This window comes from Elgaria multicarinata, chromosome 2 (genome assembly GCF_023053635.1).
Source record: "Elgaria multicarinata webbii isolate HBS135686 ecotype San Diego chromosome 2, rElgMul1.1.pri, whole genome shotgun sequence".
Taxonomy (NCBI): Eukaryota; Metazoa; Chordata; class Lepidosauria; order Squamata; family Anguidae; genus Elgaria; species Elgaria multicarinata.
Genome location: NC_086172.1, coordinates 28,380,788 through 28,401,444, shown reverse-complemented (window position 1 = coordinate 28,401,444; position 20,657 = coordinate 28,380,788). Strand labels below are relative to the sequence as shown.

Genomic DNA, 20,657 nt, shown 5'->3' with positions numbered 1-20,657 from the left:
TCAGATGAGAGAATTCAGACTTACTTTTCCTCTGTGTTGACGTATGCCCTTCCACAGGGGCTTTAGAACAGAGTCAAAGGATTCAATACCATAGGGAGTTGCTGCCTCAGCTAAAGCAGCAATAGCTAAAGCACTGATGGTGCGAACTTTCTGCTGCTCATCCACCAAGCCTGCAAAACAAATATTCTATGGCTTATTCTATGTTTCAGAGCCCAACTGAGGCAAATCTACAGCAATCAGACCACAAGAAATCCTATGTTTCATACAGATCTGCTCTTCTATGAACAGAAGTCCGGGAAGGGACCAATATCCAGTAGAGCCTCCCAGTGCAAGGGGAATGGGGAAGAGAAGCAACTATTTTCACTCGTTCCCCTTCCACTAATAGTTCCCAGTACCACCTTCCACATTGTTCTGGGGGTGGGTGGGTCCCAGAGCAGTTTTTTTGGGAGCACAGGGAAAACCGGTGAAAATTGCCTTCCCCTTTCCTTCGGCGAGAGAGTCCTGTGGGCAGCGCTCCACACATTAGTAACTTGGATCAAGCACACTATGTCTACTAAAATAAATTAGCTTGTTCTCTTTTGACTCCCCTTTATGTTTTAGGTGTATAATTCAACATCAATGTTAAAATATATTTGGGAGTTATACATCAACCTCTAATGAGTGCATCAAAAAAGCCTTAACATCAGTGAGTACGCCCCAAGTCAACCCAATGTCACAGTCTAACGCAGTGGGTATTACATCTTTTGATCAAATGTGCCAATATTTTAGTTGGAAGTACAAGATATTGCCACTCTAGTATGTACTCCTCCTCCGCCATCCCCACCACAGAGTGCTTTTGCTTCTAGTTTACTAAACTGGGGAAGAGGCAGTAGCGCAGAAGAGGAAAGCAGGATCGGAAGCCTGACTTTGCTACAGCCGCCAATCCTAGACCAACACAGCCTTCCAACCTGTGCTGCCCATAGTGCAGGCTTACCCATGGCTTAAGCTCCATTTATGTCCAGGAATAAAAGGGTGAAAAATGATAAGCTCTCAGTAATGTAAGTTTTAAAACTGAAGGATTCTCTTCCCCATTCAGCACACAATGTATTGTTATGCTAGTTCCGAATTACTTGCTGCAATGCAACAGCCAGACTGTACACTTCACAGATGGGAAGCTACGTTTAACCTTTATATTGCGAGGACTCAAAGTTTTTCCCTCTACATTTTGCTTTAGATACAACAGACTTAACAACTCCTCAAAGTGAAAATTAAGGAAAAAAGCTCTGATGCCTTGATTTGTATCCCACTGTTACATAGTTCATTAATTAACGTTCAATGGAAAGAAATACCCCTCCCGCCACTACAGAACTTCAGGATTGTGGAGTTATTTTACATAAGATACCTACCGTGCTCAATGATTTCAACCAGACTCCTGAGATGAGGTAAAATTGCACAGCCCATAAGAATAGCAATTTGCTGCACAATCTTGATACCGGTGTGTCTGGCTTGCCACGACTTCTTGCTTTTGCACACAGCTTTCAAAAAGGGCAAGAGAGACGGAATGCCCAGAGCAGAGGCAACGACTGCAAAGGCTCGAGCTGTTGTGTTACGAACGTATTCATCCATGTTATCAATATCGGGTCGCATGGTGGAGATCATGGTCGCCAGACCAGCTGCCTGAAGGACAAAAGAAGCAGACAGTCTGTCGCTGTAGACGTGCACAAAGAGCTACAAAATCTACATTCTACGACAGAGTATAGCTCCACAGAATGGAACTCCAGTTGGCCCAACATCATCTGGCCCATGAAGAGGGGGTCCATTTGGTTCCCACCCCAAAACTGTCCTCCCCATCCCCCTCTGTGTTCTATGTTCTGACAACACTGGTTTCTTTTCAATGCCAGAATACTGCTTGAAGTGACATAATCTTGTTTGTAAGAGGAGTGGTCAAGTTCTGTATCTGTGCCTGAAAACTAGCTTAAATTGCACACAGTCAGCAGACACATCTTTCACTTGACTCCAGGCCAATTCCGTGCCAACGTTAGCACAATTTATTAGAAAGAACATGTAGTGTATTACCTTAGCCAAGTTGGAAATAATTTCTCTGCCTTCCACTCTGGCATAGTAGTCCTCATCAATCAGCAATGGTTCAATGACCACAAGAATCTAGAAAAGGTTTAACAAAAGTTAAAAATGCATATCTGATGCAAATACTACATTAAAATTGTGTAAACTCCAATAGTCCTAGGCCCAAGAATAGATTTCATTTCACTTAAAAGTTTCCGTGATTTCTAATTCCAGAGAAAAGTCTTCCTTGTCCTCTATATTCAATCCATAACAAAATATGGAAGTAGAAATAATACCTGGTAAGGTTATAGCTGCACTATCAGGAAGATAATGACATTTCGAATACCAAATATCAAGTACTTTTTTTTAATAGGACACCACATATGTATAGAAGACATCGGGACACTGACTATTCAGCATTTAAGGCGACAAGGGCCTGGTTTGCACATAAAACATAGCCAAGAGTTGGCTTTGCTAAATCCTGGCTTCCTGTTTATACATGAAAGTGGTCTAGAGTTCTTCTATAACTAATTGCATGCAGAATGCAAACAGTTACAGCTACAAGCCTACAACACATAAGCATTTGTTCTTTTGAATATATACATTATGGGCTTCTGGTAAAGTGCATAATAAGGTAAAATACAAGTACTGAATTTCAGTGAAACAAACCTTGTGCACATATGGTCGGACCAAGTCATCTAATTTATATAAGATTCTGTCAATAACTTTGACAAGCAAATGGCGCTCTTGATCTTCAAGCGTTGGTGACATCAGCAGGGGTAAAATCTGATTGAAAAGTGGGCCTGCTCCAAATTCACGAGCTTTATCAGTAATCTGTCGCAATGCAGCCTAAGGAAGCAGAAAAACACAGCATAACATTAAATATAGTCTGTTCTACCTATTCTAAAGCACAGTGAGTCAAAACAACCCTAACATAAAGAGGTGAGTTTCTATGATATTTAATATACTAGAACCCTTTTAAGTAGATAGTATTTTAGAAATTATAGTCTTATGACTTAATACAGCTGTGATAAGGGCAGGTTATAAAATGAGTATATAAAATGAGCATATACAGCAGAAAGTAGTAAACTATATAGGCAAGCCAATATATAGGCAAGCCAGCTATATAGGCAAGACAATGTGAGCAAAAATACTGCAGGCAAGAGTGAAGAAAATCATACGATATGTAAGTGGCTTGCCTTACCTTTCTCATTGGAGGGGTGCCGTTCTTAATCTTCAAAAGCAATTTCATTATTTTTCTCTCTTTCTGTTCCTCTGGACTAAGTGTTGATTCATCAACATCAACCTGCAATTGTTTACAATCATATCAGTTAATACAGATGTACTTCAACTTCCACACCATATAAGACAACAACAGTATCAAACTAAAACCTCACCAGCAGTTTATCAAAGTACTGTATGTCATCTGGCTTTAGGAAAGGAAGATTTCCTGAGGGCTGGTCGTTGACACTTTTCATGGTCCTATCTTCTGTTTGCATGTGGAATCCAGTCATGCCACCCAGAGGTGTGGGAGTTGCTGTAAGTTTACGAGCTGGAGTACGAATAGGAACATAACCAGCTGGAGGAGGAAGAACCTACATGGAAGATAAGTATTTAAGCTAATTATAAGAGATTGAAACATTTAAACTGTTAAAAAACAAACAATCAAATCAATAGTTATGAGTTAGCCAGGGATAATTTCAATTTTCAGGCCAGGAATGGCAACTTGCAGTCCACAAGCTGGCCAAGCTGCACGAGGTGCTGCTCTGGAACCTGCTGCCATCATCTTTTCGCGCCCCTGCCCCCATTCCAGAGGTTCTTGAAGCTTCGCCAAACACCTTCTTCCACTGGGAAGTGTAAGGTGCTGCCAGCCAGCTCTGAAGTCTTGTGCAACTTACATCCACTGCATTTAGCTTGGGCTATACCCTTTCCTGACAAGCCCAAGTTTGGATATCGTGAGAAACAACCCAAGAGCAACGTGTCCTTGGGTTGTTTAGCTGCTCCCCCTGGCAGGAGCCGCTGAGCAGCAGTGATCGAGTTGCATGCATTAACATGCTGGCTTATTCGTGACAAAAACGTTTTTTTAAAAAAAAACCTGGGGTTGTAGTTGCATGTGAATCAGGCCCCTAAAACCACTCATGCTATATTTTAAAAGCAAAATTATAAACAATTATTTATGTTACAAAAACAAGTCACTATGAGCAGAGGGGAAACATCAGCATACACACTATTTAAACACAGATAAGGCTGTAGTCCCTGAACAAGACTCTCCTATGGCACCGAAAGTTTTACTTCTGCAAACCCCATTATAAGGAACCATCAATGAAATCAAAAAAGTTATTTTCAACAAAATCTAAAAATATACTGCAATCCTCTAAGAGACAGATATTTCTCTCAGATGTTGCACACTAAAAAATAAAATATCGAGCTACACCTGCACTCTCCCCAAATCTGCTCTGGAGGGTCACCCAAGTCTCCTGAGCAGATCTGGAGGGCGGCAGGGAGGAGGGGGAATTTGTTCTTGCCATTGGTGTCTGTCCTGCTGGTGGAAGGGCACCACTGGATACAATCCATTAAATGTCTCTTAGTGAAGTAAGAGTTACCAGTGTAGGTACACATTATAGTTAAGGAAAGCATTCTGCTTTTTGATGCATAGTGCATGAGACGGTTTGGGCTCATTACTTACCCTGTATCCCTCAGGAAACATCGCATCCAGCTCTTCATCAGAAAGTGGCCTATTCCTCTCATCAATCTCTCTCTCCCATCGCCATGCTTGGAGCTGTTCAGGAGTCATGCTCATTATGTGACCTGAATTGGAACCAACAGAATATATTCACTTCTACATGAAAGAACTTCCCTGTTGAAACCTATGAAGGGCCTTGAGGCAAGACTTTTACCCCCTATACAGCTTACACAAACAACTCTCTCATTCCAATTATTTAATATGATATATACAGCTGTGGAACTCCTTTTAGCAAGTCCTGCATGTCTGTACAACAATAAGCAGAGCATGCTTAAAAACTGGGTTTTTTAAATTTCATTTGGTTGCTACTGAGTTTCAGTGAAGATAGTTGTCTAGCACAAATACTTTGTATGTTAACAGATGAGAAAGCATGGGAATTTAACAACAGGAACAGGCATGAGTTGCAATCCTAAATATGCATACTTGTAAGATGGCTCCCTGCATTATCTAGAGTTTATTTCCAAATAAACATGGTTAAGCTTGAGCTGTTAACCAATCAAGCATACCTGGCGTAGGGGTTGCCATGTTCATAGCTGGTGTACCAATCGGTGTTTTGCCAGGTGTTAACACAGGGGTGCTCCCACCCATCTGACTTGCAGGTGTTTCATCCCATCGTGATTTTCTTTTACTTGCTCCAGGAGTTGGTGTTTCACCAATGGAATCGCCACCTCGATCAGTACGAGGAGTTTCAGCCCAACCACTCCCATGCCCAGGAGTATCTAGAAAACAAAATCCAACCATTTCAAACTGAAATGAGTGTACAAATAGAGACAATCCATTCTCAAAAGTGAAAGCTCAGTGCAGCTTTCAAAGAACTTTACAGAACGTATGTTTCTTTGTCCCTCTCCCCTCCAGGTTGAAATGTAATCATTAACACAGTTATTGACACATAAAAGGAAGCAAAGCTATATTAGTTATACATGGCTGTGCTTCGTCATTGCAATCCTCACATTAACTTTAATTTCAAGGGCCAAGACTCCAACCTCTATGGAAGGTCTTGTTTGCTTTTTCTTGGACAAAAGAACCCCATGAACGTATCTGTCAAACACTTCAGATTCTCCTTACTTTATTCAGAAATAACTTGAGCATGCAGAAATATCTGAAGGTCTTTAGATTTTGGCAAGTTTTTTTAAATATATATATATCTGAATAAACAAGCAAATATCACCATGTCGGGATGATGGTGCATCTAAGCCCAGTGACAAAAATCACATTAACAGGATGGGCTGGAAACTCAAGGTTTCTGAGCTCATAATTTTCAAAGCAGCACATCAGGGAAACTCTAGATTACATCCAAAAGCAGGAAAAATCCAGTGAAACTAACACAAAAGTTACTGACATCCGTAAATAATAATAATAATAATAATAATAATAATAATAATAATAATAATAAACAACGATTGGAACATCTTCTATTTTATTCCAAGACGAATACCTCTTTCTGTTTTGGGAGTTTCATCCCATCGATTTTTCCTTGCACTGGAAGTTGCACCTCCATGGCCTGGTGTTGCGTGACCAGGTGTATCACCACGCCCAGGTGTTGCAGCTCCTGCTGGTGTATGACTGGGAGTTGGGTCCCATATTTTAGAGCCAGGGGTTGCTCCAGGCGTCTCACTACCCTTTGCACGACCAGGCGTTTCATCCCAGCGCAAAGATGGAGTATGTCCAGGGGTCTGAATAAGACAAAAAAGTAGTGTTATTTTTCTTAGAGGCCTGATGCAAGGAACACTAGTTGTCTATTTACTTATTTTTTTTCGAAGTAGACCTTGTTAGATTCATTTTCCTTAATGATTCTAAGATTTTGTATATGCTAAGGGGTGGGCATTATATGTGCTTGAGAGGTAACAAAACGTAGGGCCAATCTGCATGCAATAGGGCAGCTGTGCATTTTATGCATATCCAACCTGCTCACAAAGAAAAAAAATACTCTTTACATGAGGAATGTGGAAGGGTGGAGTACCCTCTCCTCCATCTTACTGTACTGGGCTCTGTTGCTTTAAGCAATCCTCTCCCTTCCTAGCTTATTTCCTGGACTGAAAGCTAAGCAGGGGGGAAATTACTTAAAGAAGTGGAAACAGAGTGATGTCATTGGGGCGATGAGAGGTTCACACCCCTAAAACTCCTTTTTGGATAGCGTATAGATCTATCCCACCTTCCATTTATTTGTGAATAGGACAGACACATTCCCAAAACACACATGGCTGTCGTGTAATTTGTGGTTTGGCAATAATCTTAATGGTCAAATCAGTGAGGCCCGCTGAAATTGGAAGTTATTTTATTACAATATTTATATACTGCTTCCCAGTGAACGTTCAAAGTGGTTAACAAATATGATAAAAGCAAAAGCTATAATAATAGAAGTACAACTAAATAATCACTGATTGTTTATAACTATATAACTATATTATAACTATACTGTCAGTCACCCCTCAGGGAAAGCTTGCATGAAGAGGTGAGGACATGTCTTATGAAGTCACCTAACACTATGATTGGAGACCAAAGCATCTACAATTACTACCACCTTACCTCAGCTTGATCCCAGCTTGACAGTTTCTTCGGTGTGGTGCCAGGAGTCTGGTCAGCAGTCTGATCCCAACGCCGTTTGCGTTTTGAAGGTGGCTGGGATGCAGCACCATTGACGACTTTAAGTTCACCAGCCTTGGCCTTTTCTGCTAGTTGCTGCCTAATTTCCCTCTGTTAAAGAGAAAACATTACATTAGTAACTTATTTCTACAAACTGTCAATTAAAAAAAATCACACCTGAGCTAAATGTACATTTTCAAATTGTTTGAACTATATCATTTTTACCTGCATTTTTTAATGTAATCAATTTTCAACAGGCTGTTCCCTAATTGTATTCAATTTCATTCTGGAGATGAATATTCATCAAATGTTCATTAACTTTTGTAAACTGCTCAGAGAGCTTCAGCTATAGGGCGGTACATAAATAAAATAAATAAATAAATAAATGTTGGTGCTAAACAATCTTGCAAAGTGTCAACATGTTGCACTGAACTAAATTCAAAATAAAGTGAGTGGTGTATACAGAGTGACAATGGAATGCAACATCTTCCAAACCATGGTACACCAAGGTTCAATGACCCTGTTCAGACAACACAGTAAGTCATGGTGGTGAAGCATTTTGAACTAAACATTAAGGCTTAGTGTGTTGTGTGAACCATTCCTAACCATAGTGGCTACATAACCACTGTTTAAACATGCTCACTAACCTTTTGCTGCAAAAGGGTTAGTGGCCTAACCATGGCTTATCATGTTGTCTGAACAGACCCAATAAGTTACTTCCTGTTTAGTACAAGCCACTGTGTGCCATTAAATCTGAACTGGCAAACAATACTTTGTGCTTGCTGGCAAGTGTAAAAAACTCCAAGCCAATGGTTTGCACTAAACAGTAACTAACTGAATCAAAGCATGTGAGGGAAGAAGGGGGTGCAGGTTTTACATGTGCAATGATCCAGTGACTGTATCCAATCCTAAACTCTTCTTTAAAATGTGTTATTTTACCTGAGTTCACATTCACTGAATTGCACTAGACCCATATTCTGCTCAGAGGGCTGGAACCAGGGTTGAGTAGGGCTATGGCAAATTGCCACCTACTAGGAACCTTCGGACAGCAGATTTTTACAGGAGGCAAGTGGAGGACACACACACCATTTAATTTTCCCACAATGCTCTGATGAATCATTGCTTTAGGGAACTGTGGGGAATTTTAAATTGTGGGTGGTTCAGAGATACCTGCCACCAAGTACAAACAGGACAGGCAGGTGGGGCCAATCTACATAATGCATCAGCATCATTGGACCCTCAGCAGCTGCCCAACCATGCCAGGTGCTGACAATAGCTCTGACTGCAATGAAAGGTTGGCCTTTAGAATAAAAAATTAACCAACCTCTTCTTTTGTTAAATGTTGTTCACGCATAACATCCATATATGTTCTGGCATTCATTTTAGGATCAGGTGTCTTCCCTCCTGCAGAAGAGAACAGCAACAGGACAGAAGCATAATAAATACAGGAGATGCAGAAAAGTTGGCTTTTAAAACTGCCCTACTCTAATATTATGTTATGCCAAAATCAATTAATTTTACTGGTTTGACTGATTTCTTTAAAAAAGATTACATGTATCTTACGTTTATTCACTTTGCTGATCAATTTAACCTGTTTGAACACAAACATAACTACAACAGTTTAAAACAAATATTTTTAAAGGAGATAAGAATGATAAAATGACAGCACAGTTAAGAGTCTTCAGAAGTGATGGGTTCCTGGGTTGCTAATCCGGAATACGTACACTTTCGTGCCTTTGTCTCCATCAGCAGTTCTGACTTCAAGCAGCAGAATAGAAGCCTAGAAAATTATCTCTTTACCATTAGTAACACTTTGGAAAGATATTTATAATCAACACATTACCTTGTTCAAGCTGATAAAGCCTATGTTATCTGACTATGAAACTATTGTAAACCTAGATAATGACTCAAATTGCTTTATCTTATAGACCAGCGTATATGTTTGATGAATCTGGATAACCATTCCCAGATCCTCATTTTGTGGAGGCATGTTAAAGGGCTTCACTTTAAGAGCACCCAATTTCTCCCCCCACAGATACTGATGGTACAATTACAATTGTGAGCTGATTGCAGTAAACTACATTTATCATCATAAGGATACTCACAGGCAAAATGTTTTTCCACATCCTAAGATATGCTAATCTGTACCTTGAATTTATTCTAACTTTAAATATTTTACAGAAGCCCAACTATATAGTAACAAACTCATCAAGGAAGCACTACTCTTTATGTGCAGATTGGCTATACAGGTAGTATAGCATTACTAATTTAGGACAAAGTAAAATTCTTAATACATTTTCTATGCTGAAGTTCATTGCCCAATTGGCAGTGTCATTCTGACACTAGCTTTGATAGGACTTTCCTTTGGGATACTTTTTCACCATTATCTACACAGGATGTGTTGAACTGCACCCTTAAGAATGCAGACAGGACTGGCATATAGCAGTACTGCTGTAGGAAAGAAATTAAGGACAGTTAGTATGGGCCTGTGAATTCTGACAATACATGTTTATATCAATGACAGTTAAGCAAGTAAAATCCATATCCCTATTAATTCATGCAGGCTGAAATGCTAATTTACAAAAACCTGCAACCAATTATATTTCTAATCAACAGGTGCTCTAAGGTTACTTGTCAAGCTGACTCACCTGAGGAAAGTTTCCATCAGGCCCACTACTGCCCCTTGCACTGACTTAGATTCTAAAATAATCAGAACAGACTTGAACTATTAAAAAGTATCAAAGCCTCTTAATGCTACTTTTGCTTCACTTAACTAAACTTCCGAAATAATCAGAATTGTAGAATCAACTGCTCCGATTTGCTAGTTAGCATTTTAAAGGCAGTAATTCTTTTATATTCTAATTTTGGATCTGAAGCTTCCAGTAAGCTGGAAGATTCTTGAGCACTATAATATACAAGTTGCTCAAAGTATAATATATATATATCACCCAAAGCAAAAAGAAAAGAGAAACCTTTAACCCTTTGTGTTTCTATGGCAATGGCTCATTATTTTCTTGTCCTTCTACCTGGAAAGAAAATCTGCATTACAAAGGATGAACAAAATGGCAAACTATGATTTCAACCAACTCTTAAACTATATAAACTAAAAAATTCCTGAATTTATAAGCATGCCAACAGAAATCAAATGTCTAAAGACAATTTAAGGGAACAAAACTGGTAAGATCCAATGAAAAGGTGAAAATAAGTTACCATCTGCAAAAGGATCAAGACGTTCAGGAGAAATAATCATCATCTGCCTGCGATTTTTGTATTCATCTTCCCTATCGGCAATCTTTTGTGGACGATGTTCAGCAAATGGATCGTACTAAAAACAAGAAACACAAAATATGGCTCCCTTGTTATCAAACAGCAATATAAAAAGCTTACGTTTTTATGCTAAAGCTCCCCCCACCCACCCCAGAACCTTAAAAGAAAAACTCTCCTATTCATCCCTAACTACTAATTAATAAATTAGTCTGCTCTATATACGCTCCCCCCCACCCACAGATTGAAAGAATGATCTGGGACAATCAGTGCAGTTTCCCTTTGAACAACTCTTGTAGCACGACCCCAAACTATTTGACAAAACTTGAGGGATATATCCACTCAATGGGATGGCTGCTGGGGAAAAACAGGAAAATTCAGCATTCCAACTCCACATCACAATTAGCTATTTTCACATCACACTTGTAAATGAATCGGAATCTAATTTTTACGTTAAAAACCGAAAAAACACTGCTTCCCTCAAATATTTCTGCCAAAACTTTTTTTTGCTACCATTTAATAAGGAATCCAGCTTCCCTATATATGGGAATGACTTAAATTACATCAACGTTTTCAGGGTCTAAGTGCACTGGTGAGAATAAGCAGTTGACACTCATGTTAATAGTACACTTCACACCTATCTTTTGTCACATGACTCTTATGTTTGAGAAGCACTTTTCTTTGGATTACTTTTTCACTATTACCCTCATAAGCCATGTTAAGCAATGCAATTAAAAGTTAAAGACGATGACTAGCTCACAATGAAATTAAACTGCTACACAAAATCTTGTTATAATATTTTAATACTAGATGATCATCATGAAATGCATATAAGTTCAATTGCTTGCTGAACAAACAGTATATATGCCATAAAAATTATATCGCTAGCATAATTCTCAAAGAATATTTTAGCCCCAACTCCCAACAGAAATGGGCGTAGAATGCCTCAACCTTATATTATACGCTGCAAAATTCACCTGTTCAGTTGACTGTGGTATATCATTAAGCAGTGCCACTGGTGCATGGTACCCAGGCTTCTTCTGGCCAAGCAAGCTTGTAGAAGAGTAGTCATCATCATCCTACACAAACAAAAGGATTAATAAAGATTTAACGACTCATTCATTTTTGTATTTAAATGATTAAGGGCACAATCCTACGGGAAGCTTCAGGGTAGGAGGGGGGAGGCTGTACGCCGCATAGGAATACCCCCTTTTCACCCTTTCCACGCTTGGTTTTACATGCATGGAGAGGCTGCTGCCATGGTTCACCCACACTGACTATGAGGGGGCGGGAAGCACAGTTTCCTGGCTCCCAGCTTGAAGCTCTGTCTATGAGCTTGGAGCCAGAAAACCGAAAAATCCCATGTCCTCCCCAGACATGGTTTAGGGGACACAGGTTTGTTAGGGGAATTAGGGGACTCCCTAATTCAACATTTTGGGAGTCAGAATTTTAAAATAAACTTAAAATGGATGCTGTGTGTTAAACTTATCTTTATGAAAGGTAGAAAACTCACATGACTTTTCATTTTTAAAAGTATCTGTGATTGCAAATTCTGCAATTTCTACAAAACGAGTTTTTTAAAAAATTCTGATAGTAACTTATGAAAATATATTGTACTTACATCTTCTAGTTCAGTTGCTGCAATTGAAGTTACATATCCAGCAAACCTGCTGTCACTTCCTCCATATATCTCTTGATCATAGTATCCTGTAGAATCAAGGCCCACTCCCTGAGCTTCATCAAGGGCAGCTTTTTTGCCTTGAATTTCTCGAATCTGTGCTTCAATATCTGTGGGAAAAGGATAATCAAATATTGTTTTATATCTATATCTATAAAAAAACCTATCATTACAAAGCATGGTCAAGAATGTCGTATGAAGCATTTCTGTAACCTTTATTCTTCAAGTCCTATTCAAATGGAAATCTAGCAATTGTCCTGCTAACACATACAGTGACCTCATTCACACATAATGCCAGGACATAGGTTAATTAAACTATGGTTAACCCATGGTTTGTTGCTCTACGTAGGGATTGCCTGGCAGATGACTGAACAAACTACAGTTTGTTTTCTCAATTCCTGGGTTGTTTGTTTCTCTTCTGAGAGGGGTGTATCTGATAGAGGTGTACAAAATTATGCATGCTGTGGATAAAGTGGATAGGGAAACATTTTCCTCCCTCTATCATAATACTAGAACCCAAGATAATCTCATGAAGCTGATCGGTGAGAGATTTAGGACAGATAAAAGGAAATACTTCTTCACACAGCACAAGGTTAAATTATGGAATTCAATTCCATGTACACCAGTTGCTGGGGAACATGGGTGGGAGGGTGCTGTTGCATTTGTGTCCTGCTTGTGGGTTTCCCGAGGACAACTGGCTGGCCACTGTGAACAGTATGCTGGACTAGATGGACTCTTGGTCTGATCCAGCATGGCTTTTATGTTCCTTCTTTGCCTGCTTCCTCCCTGTATCCCAAATGCCTTTGTGGCACTGTAGTAGATGTAATTTCCGGAAATTTTGAAGCCATGGGAAACACGGAAATTTTGGAAAACTTGAAAAATAAGCAATACCATTTTTTAAAGCAGTCTTTGCAGACCTAAATTCCTTTTGCTGCTTTAAGGCAGCCTTCCCCAACCTGGTGCCCTCCGGATATTTTGGACTTCAGCTCCCATCAGCCTCGGACGGCATAGCCAATGATCAGGAAAGCTGAACACTGGTGCCCAAAACATCTGGTGGGTACCAGGTTGGGGAGGACTTCTTTAGGAACATAAAGCAGACTTTCTGTTCCTAAACTTATTTTATGTAGAACTTAATTAAGTTCTCTCTTTACTTTCTACTGTTAGTTTTTCCCTACCCTGTGCCTGCTTACCCTTCCCTGTACCTGTTGGCATTCTCTTCCCCTCCTTATTGTTTTACTATGATTTTATTAGATTGTAAGCCTATGCGGCAGGGTCTTGCTATTTACTGTTTTACTCTGTACAGCACCATGTACATTGATGGTGCTATATAAATAAATAAATAATAATAATAATAATAATAATCATTATATATTTTAAAAGTTAGTAAATTTGTGATTATTATCTGAATAGATTAGAACCACACCAAATCTCTGCTACAGCATCATAAACATAGGACACTATAGAACAAAACCCAAACTGTCAAGAATGCACATTTATGGAATGCACAATGGTGACTCGACTCACATGTGGTCAAACTGAGCATAAATGTCTATCAGTAAAATATACTTTAGATCAATAATTTTAATAAGGAATGAAAAAAATAACTATGCTGGAAATCTTACAGAGAAGATAAAAAAATTCTTCCATGGTTTCATCTTTCCAGACATTTTACATCTCTAGTCTTTTGTCTAAAATTCTAAAAGTAAATATTATATAATCCAAAACTGTTCAATTTTTCAGAAAAACAAAACAAAAATGGGCCTCAGGGGAAAACCCCATCTTTTCCTGATTTTTTTCTCCTGCACCTGCTCCCCCCACCCTTCACATCTTTACACTATAGTACCGGCATCTAGAATGGCTGGTTGTTGTGGTTTTTTACCACTCTTGCCTGCTGCCTCAGTAGCCTGGAAAAGCAAACCATGTTTTTTGCTTCTAACGTAATGACAGACATATGATGATCTTTCTTTTTTCCTGCACAACACTGGAAGGCAGGCCTAACAAATGCTGCAACTGAGGTCATACTATGGCATACTGATCATTATTTTAAACCTACTGATTAGCATTTTTACAGATTTTTTATCCTTTCTTTTTACCATGTATTTTTATTAACTGTGCACTTTATATGCTACAACAATGGTCTGTTGACTGTAAATATTGATTGGTTGATACTATGGCAACCTTGCTGTAGGTCTGATAAAAATATCCAACAAATGCCAAAATGCATGAAAGTGTGTGAAGCTACACCTGCACATGTACCTTTTATCCACAGCCTAGCTTTTGCACTGCAGTGTAGTGCAGTCAAGTCATGTTTTTATGTTAATAGGGCCAAAGTGATGATAGATGGTCTATAATAACCCTAGCAGTAATGCCACCTTTTCACCCAGTGCTTGAAGCAGATGCCTCGGAAAAATAGGTACCAGAAAGAATAGTTGCATCATATACAGACACAATTCTCTTCAGAAGAAATGCTAGAGCAGCCATGGGACTGTATGCTTCAAGAAATAAACCTGAATTGCTTTAGATCCCTCAATTATTTGCACTACCTGTAATATCACCTTCCAATACAGATAGCTCAGAAGAACTAAACACAAAAAATACAGTAATAAGAGCACAGCATAAGCTCATTCCAGTGTTTAAATCTAAACTCAGTCCATCATAAAATTCCTGCTGAGTTGTCCCAGAAGTGAGCTCTTCTGACAACTTGATCCCAGTTATCTTTTTATTCTAAAATTTTGTGTGTTATCTTCTGTATTAGGCCTACCCATAATTTCAACCCGATGTAAACAATGTGTGTATTCCTGAAGTAATGAATATGTTGATATTTAGCTACTGATCCTAACAATATTTCAATAAATACGAAGATGAAATCCCAGTGATGGTTATTTTGCAGCAAACAAACCTACGCTCAACACTGTCCATTTTGTCATATGAAGGTCAGTATGTCGAAGACCAAGCTTTGCATGTTTCCTCCTAAACCCTCCTCTCCATGTTCACTCTCCTTATCCATTGGCAAAGTCAACATCCACTCCACTAATGAAGTATTAAGCCTTCATTTTCTCTGTGGACTGTTCTCACTCCCATTTTCCCTCGTGCTCAGTCTTGTACCAATCATATCACTTCTCCCTTTACTAAGTCATGTCACTTTTCTTTTTACAAAAATGTGTCCTTTCAGCAATTAGTTTGGTCCATATCCTTGTCATTTCTCAACTTGCTTACTGCCCTCTTTCGTTATCTCACCTTCATCTACTCAGGTCTATCCAGCACTCTGCTGGCCAAGTTATTCACATCTCTCACCACTCACACTTCACGCCTCTCTTCATGCTTCTTGTATGTGCCCTCAAAACCCTCTATGGCTCTGCTCCATTTCTCTGCTCTTATATTATGCCTAGAGATGTAAAATTTCCAGAAATAATGAAGCTACAGAATATAACTCCCCCCCTTTCTCCCCGAAATATATGGATGTTTGGGAGAAAGTTCAAGTATTTGCAATACTTATTTTCTTATCAGTTCTAATTACTTTAACAACATTAAATGCATTACATATAACTTAGTGCATAAAACTGTACTGTACTACCGTATTTCTTCGAATTGATTGTAAGACGCACACTAATTTCAGAACCACAAACAGAAAAAAAAACCTTAAGACACACCCACGATTCGAAGACGCACTCCATTTTTAGAGACATTTATATGGGAAAAAAGTGTGTCTTAGAATTGAAGAAATAGGGTATATATACTGTGCTATATTTATTAAAGTATACTTCAGCCTTATTTAGATAATAATTACAAATATACCTAGTATAAAAAATAGAGCCACAACCTACTGCATCCTATGGTACCAAACATATGTTTTGCCAGTTGGGAAAATTATGAGGAAAAATAAATGAATTTAAAACAAAAACCATCTACATTATACTGTACAAAATGATTTTTTTATGGGCTTACAAACAGTCTCTACAATAAGCATTATCTGGAAACAGAACAATAGGTACAAAACCACCTGTAACCCCGTGAGGCAACAGTTGAAGGACAGTACATATTGCAAGCAACTGTCCCTCTTACACACTATTTCCAAAAAGCAATGCCTGACTCTAGCCGCTCAAAGTTTTTCCTCCCAATTTCTTTTTTTTCTCTCCACTGGGAGGGGAGGAGAGGGGAGGTGCTCAAGAAAAGAAATAGATGTAAACTGTCCCCACCATCCAATCCTTCCAATTGTTTCGCAGGCCTTACCACGCCCATGATCAGTTGTCAACCTCAATTGTCTGAGGATCTATTGCTCCGTGAAACAGCAACAGCCTTTCTCACTTCCTGCCCCTTATGCTTGGAAAAAGGCCTTGTGAGGCCACCTCCCTTATTTCTTTCAAATCCTCTCTCAAAACTCACCTTTTCCAGGAAGACTTTGGAACATTCCACTAGTCCCAATTCCCTAACGTAGGGCAAGACAATCATGTGCCTTCTAGATGCTTTGGCCTACAATTCCCATAAGCCCTAGCCGATGGTCAGGGATGATGGGAGTTGTATTCTAAAACACCTGGAGGGCACCAGGTTGCCCATTCCACCTAATGTGCCAAAGCATGTCTTTTAAATAATCATGTATGTCTTTCTCTGTCTCCATCTCCCCCTTTCTGTTTCCTTGCAACTATTTTAGGGGTAGGGACTGTCAAGTTTGCTATGTACATGGGCAGAGCTCGATTATAAATTTCTTTAATTTCAGTATTTACTCAGTTTTTCTTATAAAAACACCAACCTTTCCAATGGGATGACCCTAACATAGCCCATTAAAATCTTGTATAACCTATGCATTGCAAACTCCATTAGATGTCACGCAATGTTCCGATAAATGCTCCATCTTCCCACTGACCCCACTGGTTTTTGTATAGTCCCACATGCAATCTACCTACATTGGTGGTGCTATATAAATAAATAAATAAATAATAATAATAATAATAATAATAATTTTCTTTCACACTTCAGAAAAAGACCCTGCATGTTACCACACACTTACAGCAGACTTCACATTACAATTTCTTTGCTGTCCACTTTTCCTTCCTAGTCCCATAACAAGTTGAGTTCCTGCACTCAGATCTTATTAAACCTCTCCTTACATTCTGAGGAGTCTTGCAACTAGTCTTTTATTCTTGTACCTCTTTCCCATAGAACTTATCACATGGGTCTCATACATAGCACACCACAAGTTGCCATGCCTACAAAAATAATGGTATAACTGTGCCCCACTATTAAGCTTCAAAGACAGGCTTTCTGCCAAAAATTATAAATAGCAATTTTACTTTGCTCTATTAGCTAAACCAGGGGAAGGGATTTTTTTCCAAGTCAGGGCTGAATTCCATTTTAGAGAAGCTAAATGGGGTTGAAAATGTAACTCCCCTCTAATTTGTATTAGGAAGCTTGTCCACTCAGAAGTAAGAATGAGCAGCATGTCTACTCACAAGCAAGCAGGACGAGCCTAAGGCTCAGGAGGAACAGGACTGAATAACTCAGCAGCTTCCTGCTCTGTCCCCATTCCCTCTGCCTAGAAGGAAAAGCTGGCAGAGGGGGCAGGGCCAGAGGATGGAAATTTTTGGAAAACTTGGCTGGCTGGGGAAACCCAGCTGGCTGGAAGATCCTCATCCCTGAGGTAAACATTCTGTAAAGTATGCCACAATTGGTCTGATCCAGCATGGTTCTTATGTTCTTAGTCTACCTACCTTGAAAGCCTCTTCCGTAGAGAGTATGTACTAAAGAGCTTGTCTTCATTAAACAGGCTACAAAGAGTATATACAGCGCTAAATCCAATGTTACGCAAGTGAACTTCCACTTGCGTAACAGGTATTTTCCTTCCCCACCTCTCCACTGCATGTCCCCAAATCTGCTCTGGAGGGTCCCCAACCCTCCAGAACAGATGGAAGGGGCATTTGGGGAAGCAGATGGAAAGAAGGGGAATTTTATTTGCCAGCAGTGTCTGCTCCGTTGGTACAACCCATTGACTGTTGAAATTTACTGTATACTGTTCTAGTTCAGAGGTTCAGTTCATCTAGTATTTTCCAGACCTGCAATTTTATTTTAATAAGTGTATAGGGTTGCCTGACTCTGTATTGTACTATGACACAATAGAGCTTAGCCTACCCCACCTGCTGAGAACACTTTGCCTTGGACAATGGTCAGGAACAATCTAAAATCCATCTTACAGCGAAGCTGAGATATCCACATTCAGTCTCCACTTAATAATAAAAGCAAACTTATCCAATTTCAAGTATTCAGTATATGGTGTTAATACATCTAATCATAAAAATGCAGAATATATATCAATTTTTGCTGTGTGGTTTTATTCTGGTTGTGCTTTTTATGTTGTATTTTGTATGTATGTTTTAAATTTGTTGGTTGTTTTTATGCTCTTCATGGTTTTAATTTGTGTGAACCGCCTAGTGAGCTTCGGCTATTGGGTGGTATAAAAATGAAATAAATAAATAAATATTGTTTTTACAATATATTGCAAGCTTAGTGCAGTTTGAAATTCACTACACACTACAATTATGTTACATTCCTGGAACAAGCTGCTTTAAAATCATGAACACATGCTTATGAGGAACCCTGAAAGAACTGCATGCTCTTATGAAAGGTTATAATCTTAAAAACGTTTACTTGATCAAGTTCCACTGAAATTAATATAGCATATTTTTCAGCAAAATACATTTCGAATGAAATGTAAATTTACAAAGCCACGTGCTTAGAGAGACCTCTATATTAAAATCAAGAACTGAGCCATTGATGAAATGAAGTTATAAACTGCTTAAGCTGGAAAAAGTAGGAAATGCATACAAACACTCCAGTTATCTCTTTAAATATTATTGTATTTGTAGAGAATTTTCCCTACTGTATCATGGAACTGAGAGTCTGACGGTTTTGTTTATACAGGTATATTTAGTCTGTTGTTTTTACAGTCTATCACTCAGACAGATAAACATACTACTAATTATTCAGCTACAGCAACATCACTTCTGGTTTGCATCAAAACTGCAGTTCTCATATTCAATTTGTTGTTCAGCATGGCTTATCAGATACTCTTTAAACTAAGAAACCCCCTTCCTCATGTCTTGTGGAAACATAGGAGTCAATCAAGAACATACTTGATGGGCACTGGTTATAACGTCAATCCAAACTGAAAGATGCTGGTGTGTGCATGTGTGTCACAACTCCCAACCTGCCGGAAAACTATTAGCTTGTTTCTCCAAGTAGACCAATGCGTTTAGAAGAGCAACACACACACACACACACACACACACACACACACTCAAAAACCCGACATACACCTTCACAAAGCTTGTAGAAAAGAAGCTCAGAACAAACACCCCTGCTGACGTGCATATCTCGTAGATTTATTTGATAAGTATGTTTTTGTCGTTGCTATATTGCTTAATATTAAGCAACGAGCTCTCCTCGCCCCCGCCTCCATAGGATACAACGGCTTTCGGCGAAGAGGTCAAATGATAAAAGGAAATAATAGGTGATACAAATATATATTAAATTTCGCAGTTTTATAACGAACTAACAAAAATTCACGTTGTTTCCTGTGTTTGCGCGGGGGTGGGAGGAGAGAGAAGGAAAGAGATGGCAACACCCCAAAAGGTCTAGTCCACAGCTCATGCTGGGCTCTGGCCTCCAGCATTTTGCCCGCTTCTCCGTCTCTCTCTTCCTCACTTCTTTTGCAAGGCCTTCTCTGGCTCCTACACTGAGCCACGAGGCCGCACAAAATGGGCGAAGGGAACGAGATAAGAGGAAGGAAAGGCTTACACAGCGACGCCATTACGCGCAGGCCTAGCCCGACGGAGCCACAGGCCGCCGACGCTTCCCTACCGCCCCAATGCTGCTCCTCGGGCGGGCAAGCGGCCCTTGGAAAGGAATCGAGGAGGGGCCGCCGAGTGCGGGTGACGAACGTGAGGCAGAGAAGGCCGTTATCATAGCTTACCTTCGTGGGTCTTGGCGATCTTCGCCATTTTGTGGAGCTCGAACAAACACAGCGAGCGAGATGGAAGTGGGGGAAGGGCGCGCGCGCTGAGATCCTTCTCTCGACGACGTCAACTTCCGCTATCGGGAAGCGGGGGGGGGGGGGGAAGAAACGAGAAGGGCAGCAGCGCGGGAGGAATGAGTGAAGGTTTGCGCAGGCGCGAGGGAGAGACGCGAGAAGGCCAGTGAAATCATAGAGATAGGAGAGGTTAGAATTCTGATTCGGAATCACACGTGCGTGTTTTATTGGAGAGTTCCATTTTGCGCACAGCGCAAGCCTCTGTCTGTTTACACGCCCGGCCGCTGTGATCAGTGGGGCTTACTTTCAGGAAACGGGTCAAATGC

At 39.7% G+C, this 20,657-nt stretch overlaps 1 protein-coding gene across 4 annotated transcripts in view; it reads right to left on the bottom strand.

The window, feature by feature from the left end:
- Positions 1-20,350, bottom strand: part of SF3B1 (splicing factor 3b subunit 1) — a 28,201-nt gene extending 7,851 nt beyond the window's left edge. The window contains exons 1-15 of one of the 4 annotated variants that reach the window (XM_063116215.1): positions 20,275-20,350; positions 12,255-12,421; positions 11,611-11,712; positions 10,580-10,694; positions 8,694-8,773; positions 7,313-7,480; positions 6,222-6,459; positions 5,293-5,505; positions 4,730-4,851; positions 3,441-3,638; positions 3,248-3,349; positions 2,713-2,892; positions 2,056-2,142; positions 1,386-1,656; positions 25-170 (exon numbers count right to left, since the gene is read on the bottom strand). In XM_063116215.1, the coding sequence (XP_062972285.1) occupies positions 25-170; positions 1,386-1,656; positions 2,056-2,142; positions 2,713-2,892; positions 3,248-3,349; positions 3,441-3,638; positions 4,730-4,851; positions 5,293-5,505; positions 6,222-6,459; positions 7,313-7,480; positions 8,694-8,773; positions 10,580-10,694; positions 11,611-11,712; positions 12,255-12,421; positions 20,275-20,302 (2,217 nt within the window). In that variant the 5' untranslated portion in view covers positions 20,303-20,350. Of the gene's footprint in view, positions 1-24; positions 171-1,385; positions 1,657-2,055; positions 2,143-2,712; positions 2,893-3,247; positions 3,350-3,440; positions 3,639-4,729; positions 4,852-5,292; positions 5,506-6,221; positions 6,460-7,312; positions 7,481-8,693; positions 10,526-10,579; positions 10,695-11,610; positions 11,713-12,254; positions 12,422-20,274 lie in introns of those variants that run through there. The other 3 variants (XM_063116216.1, XM_063116218.1, XM_063116217.1) reach the window with 3 other exon arrangements.
- Positions 20,351-20,657: the final 307 nt, after the last annotated feature.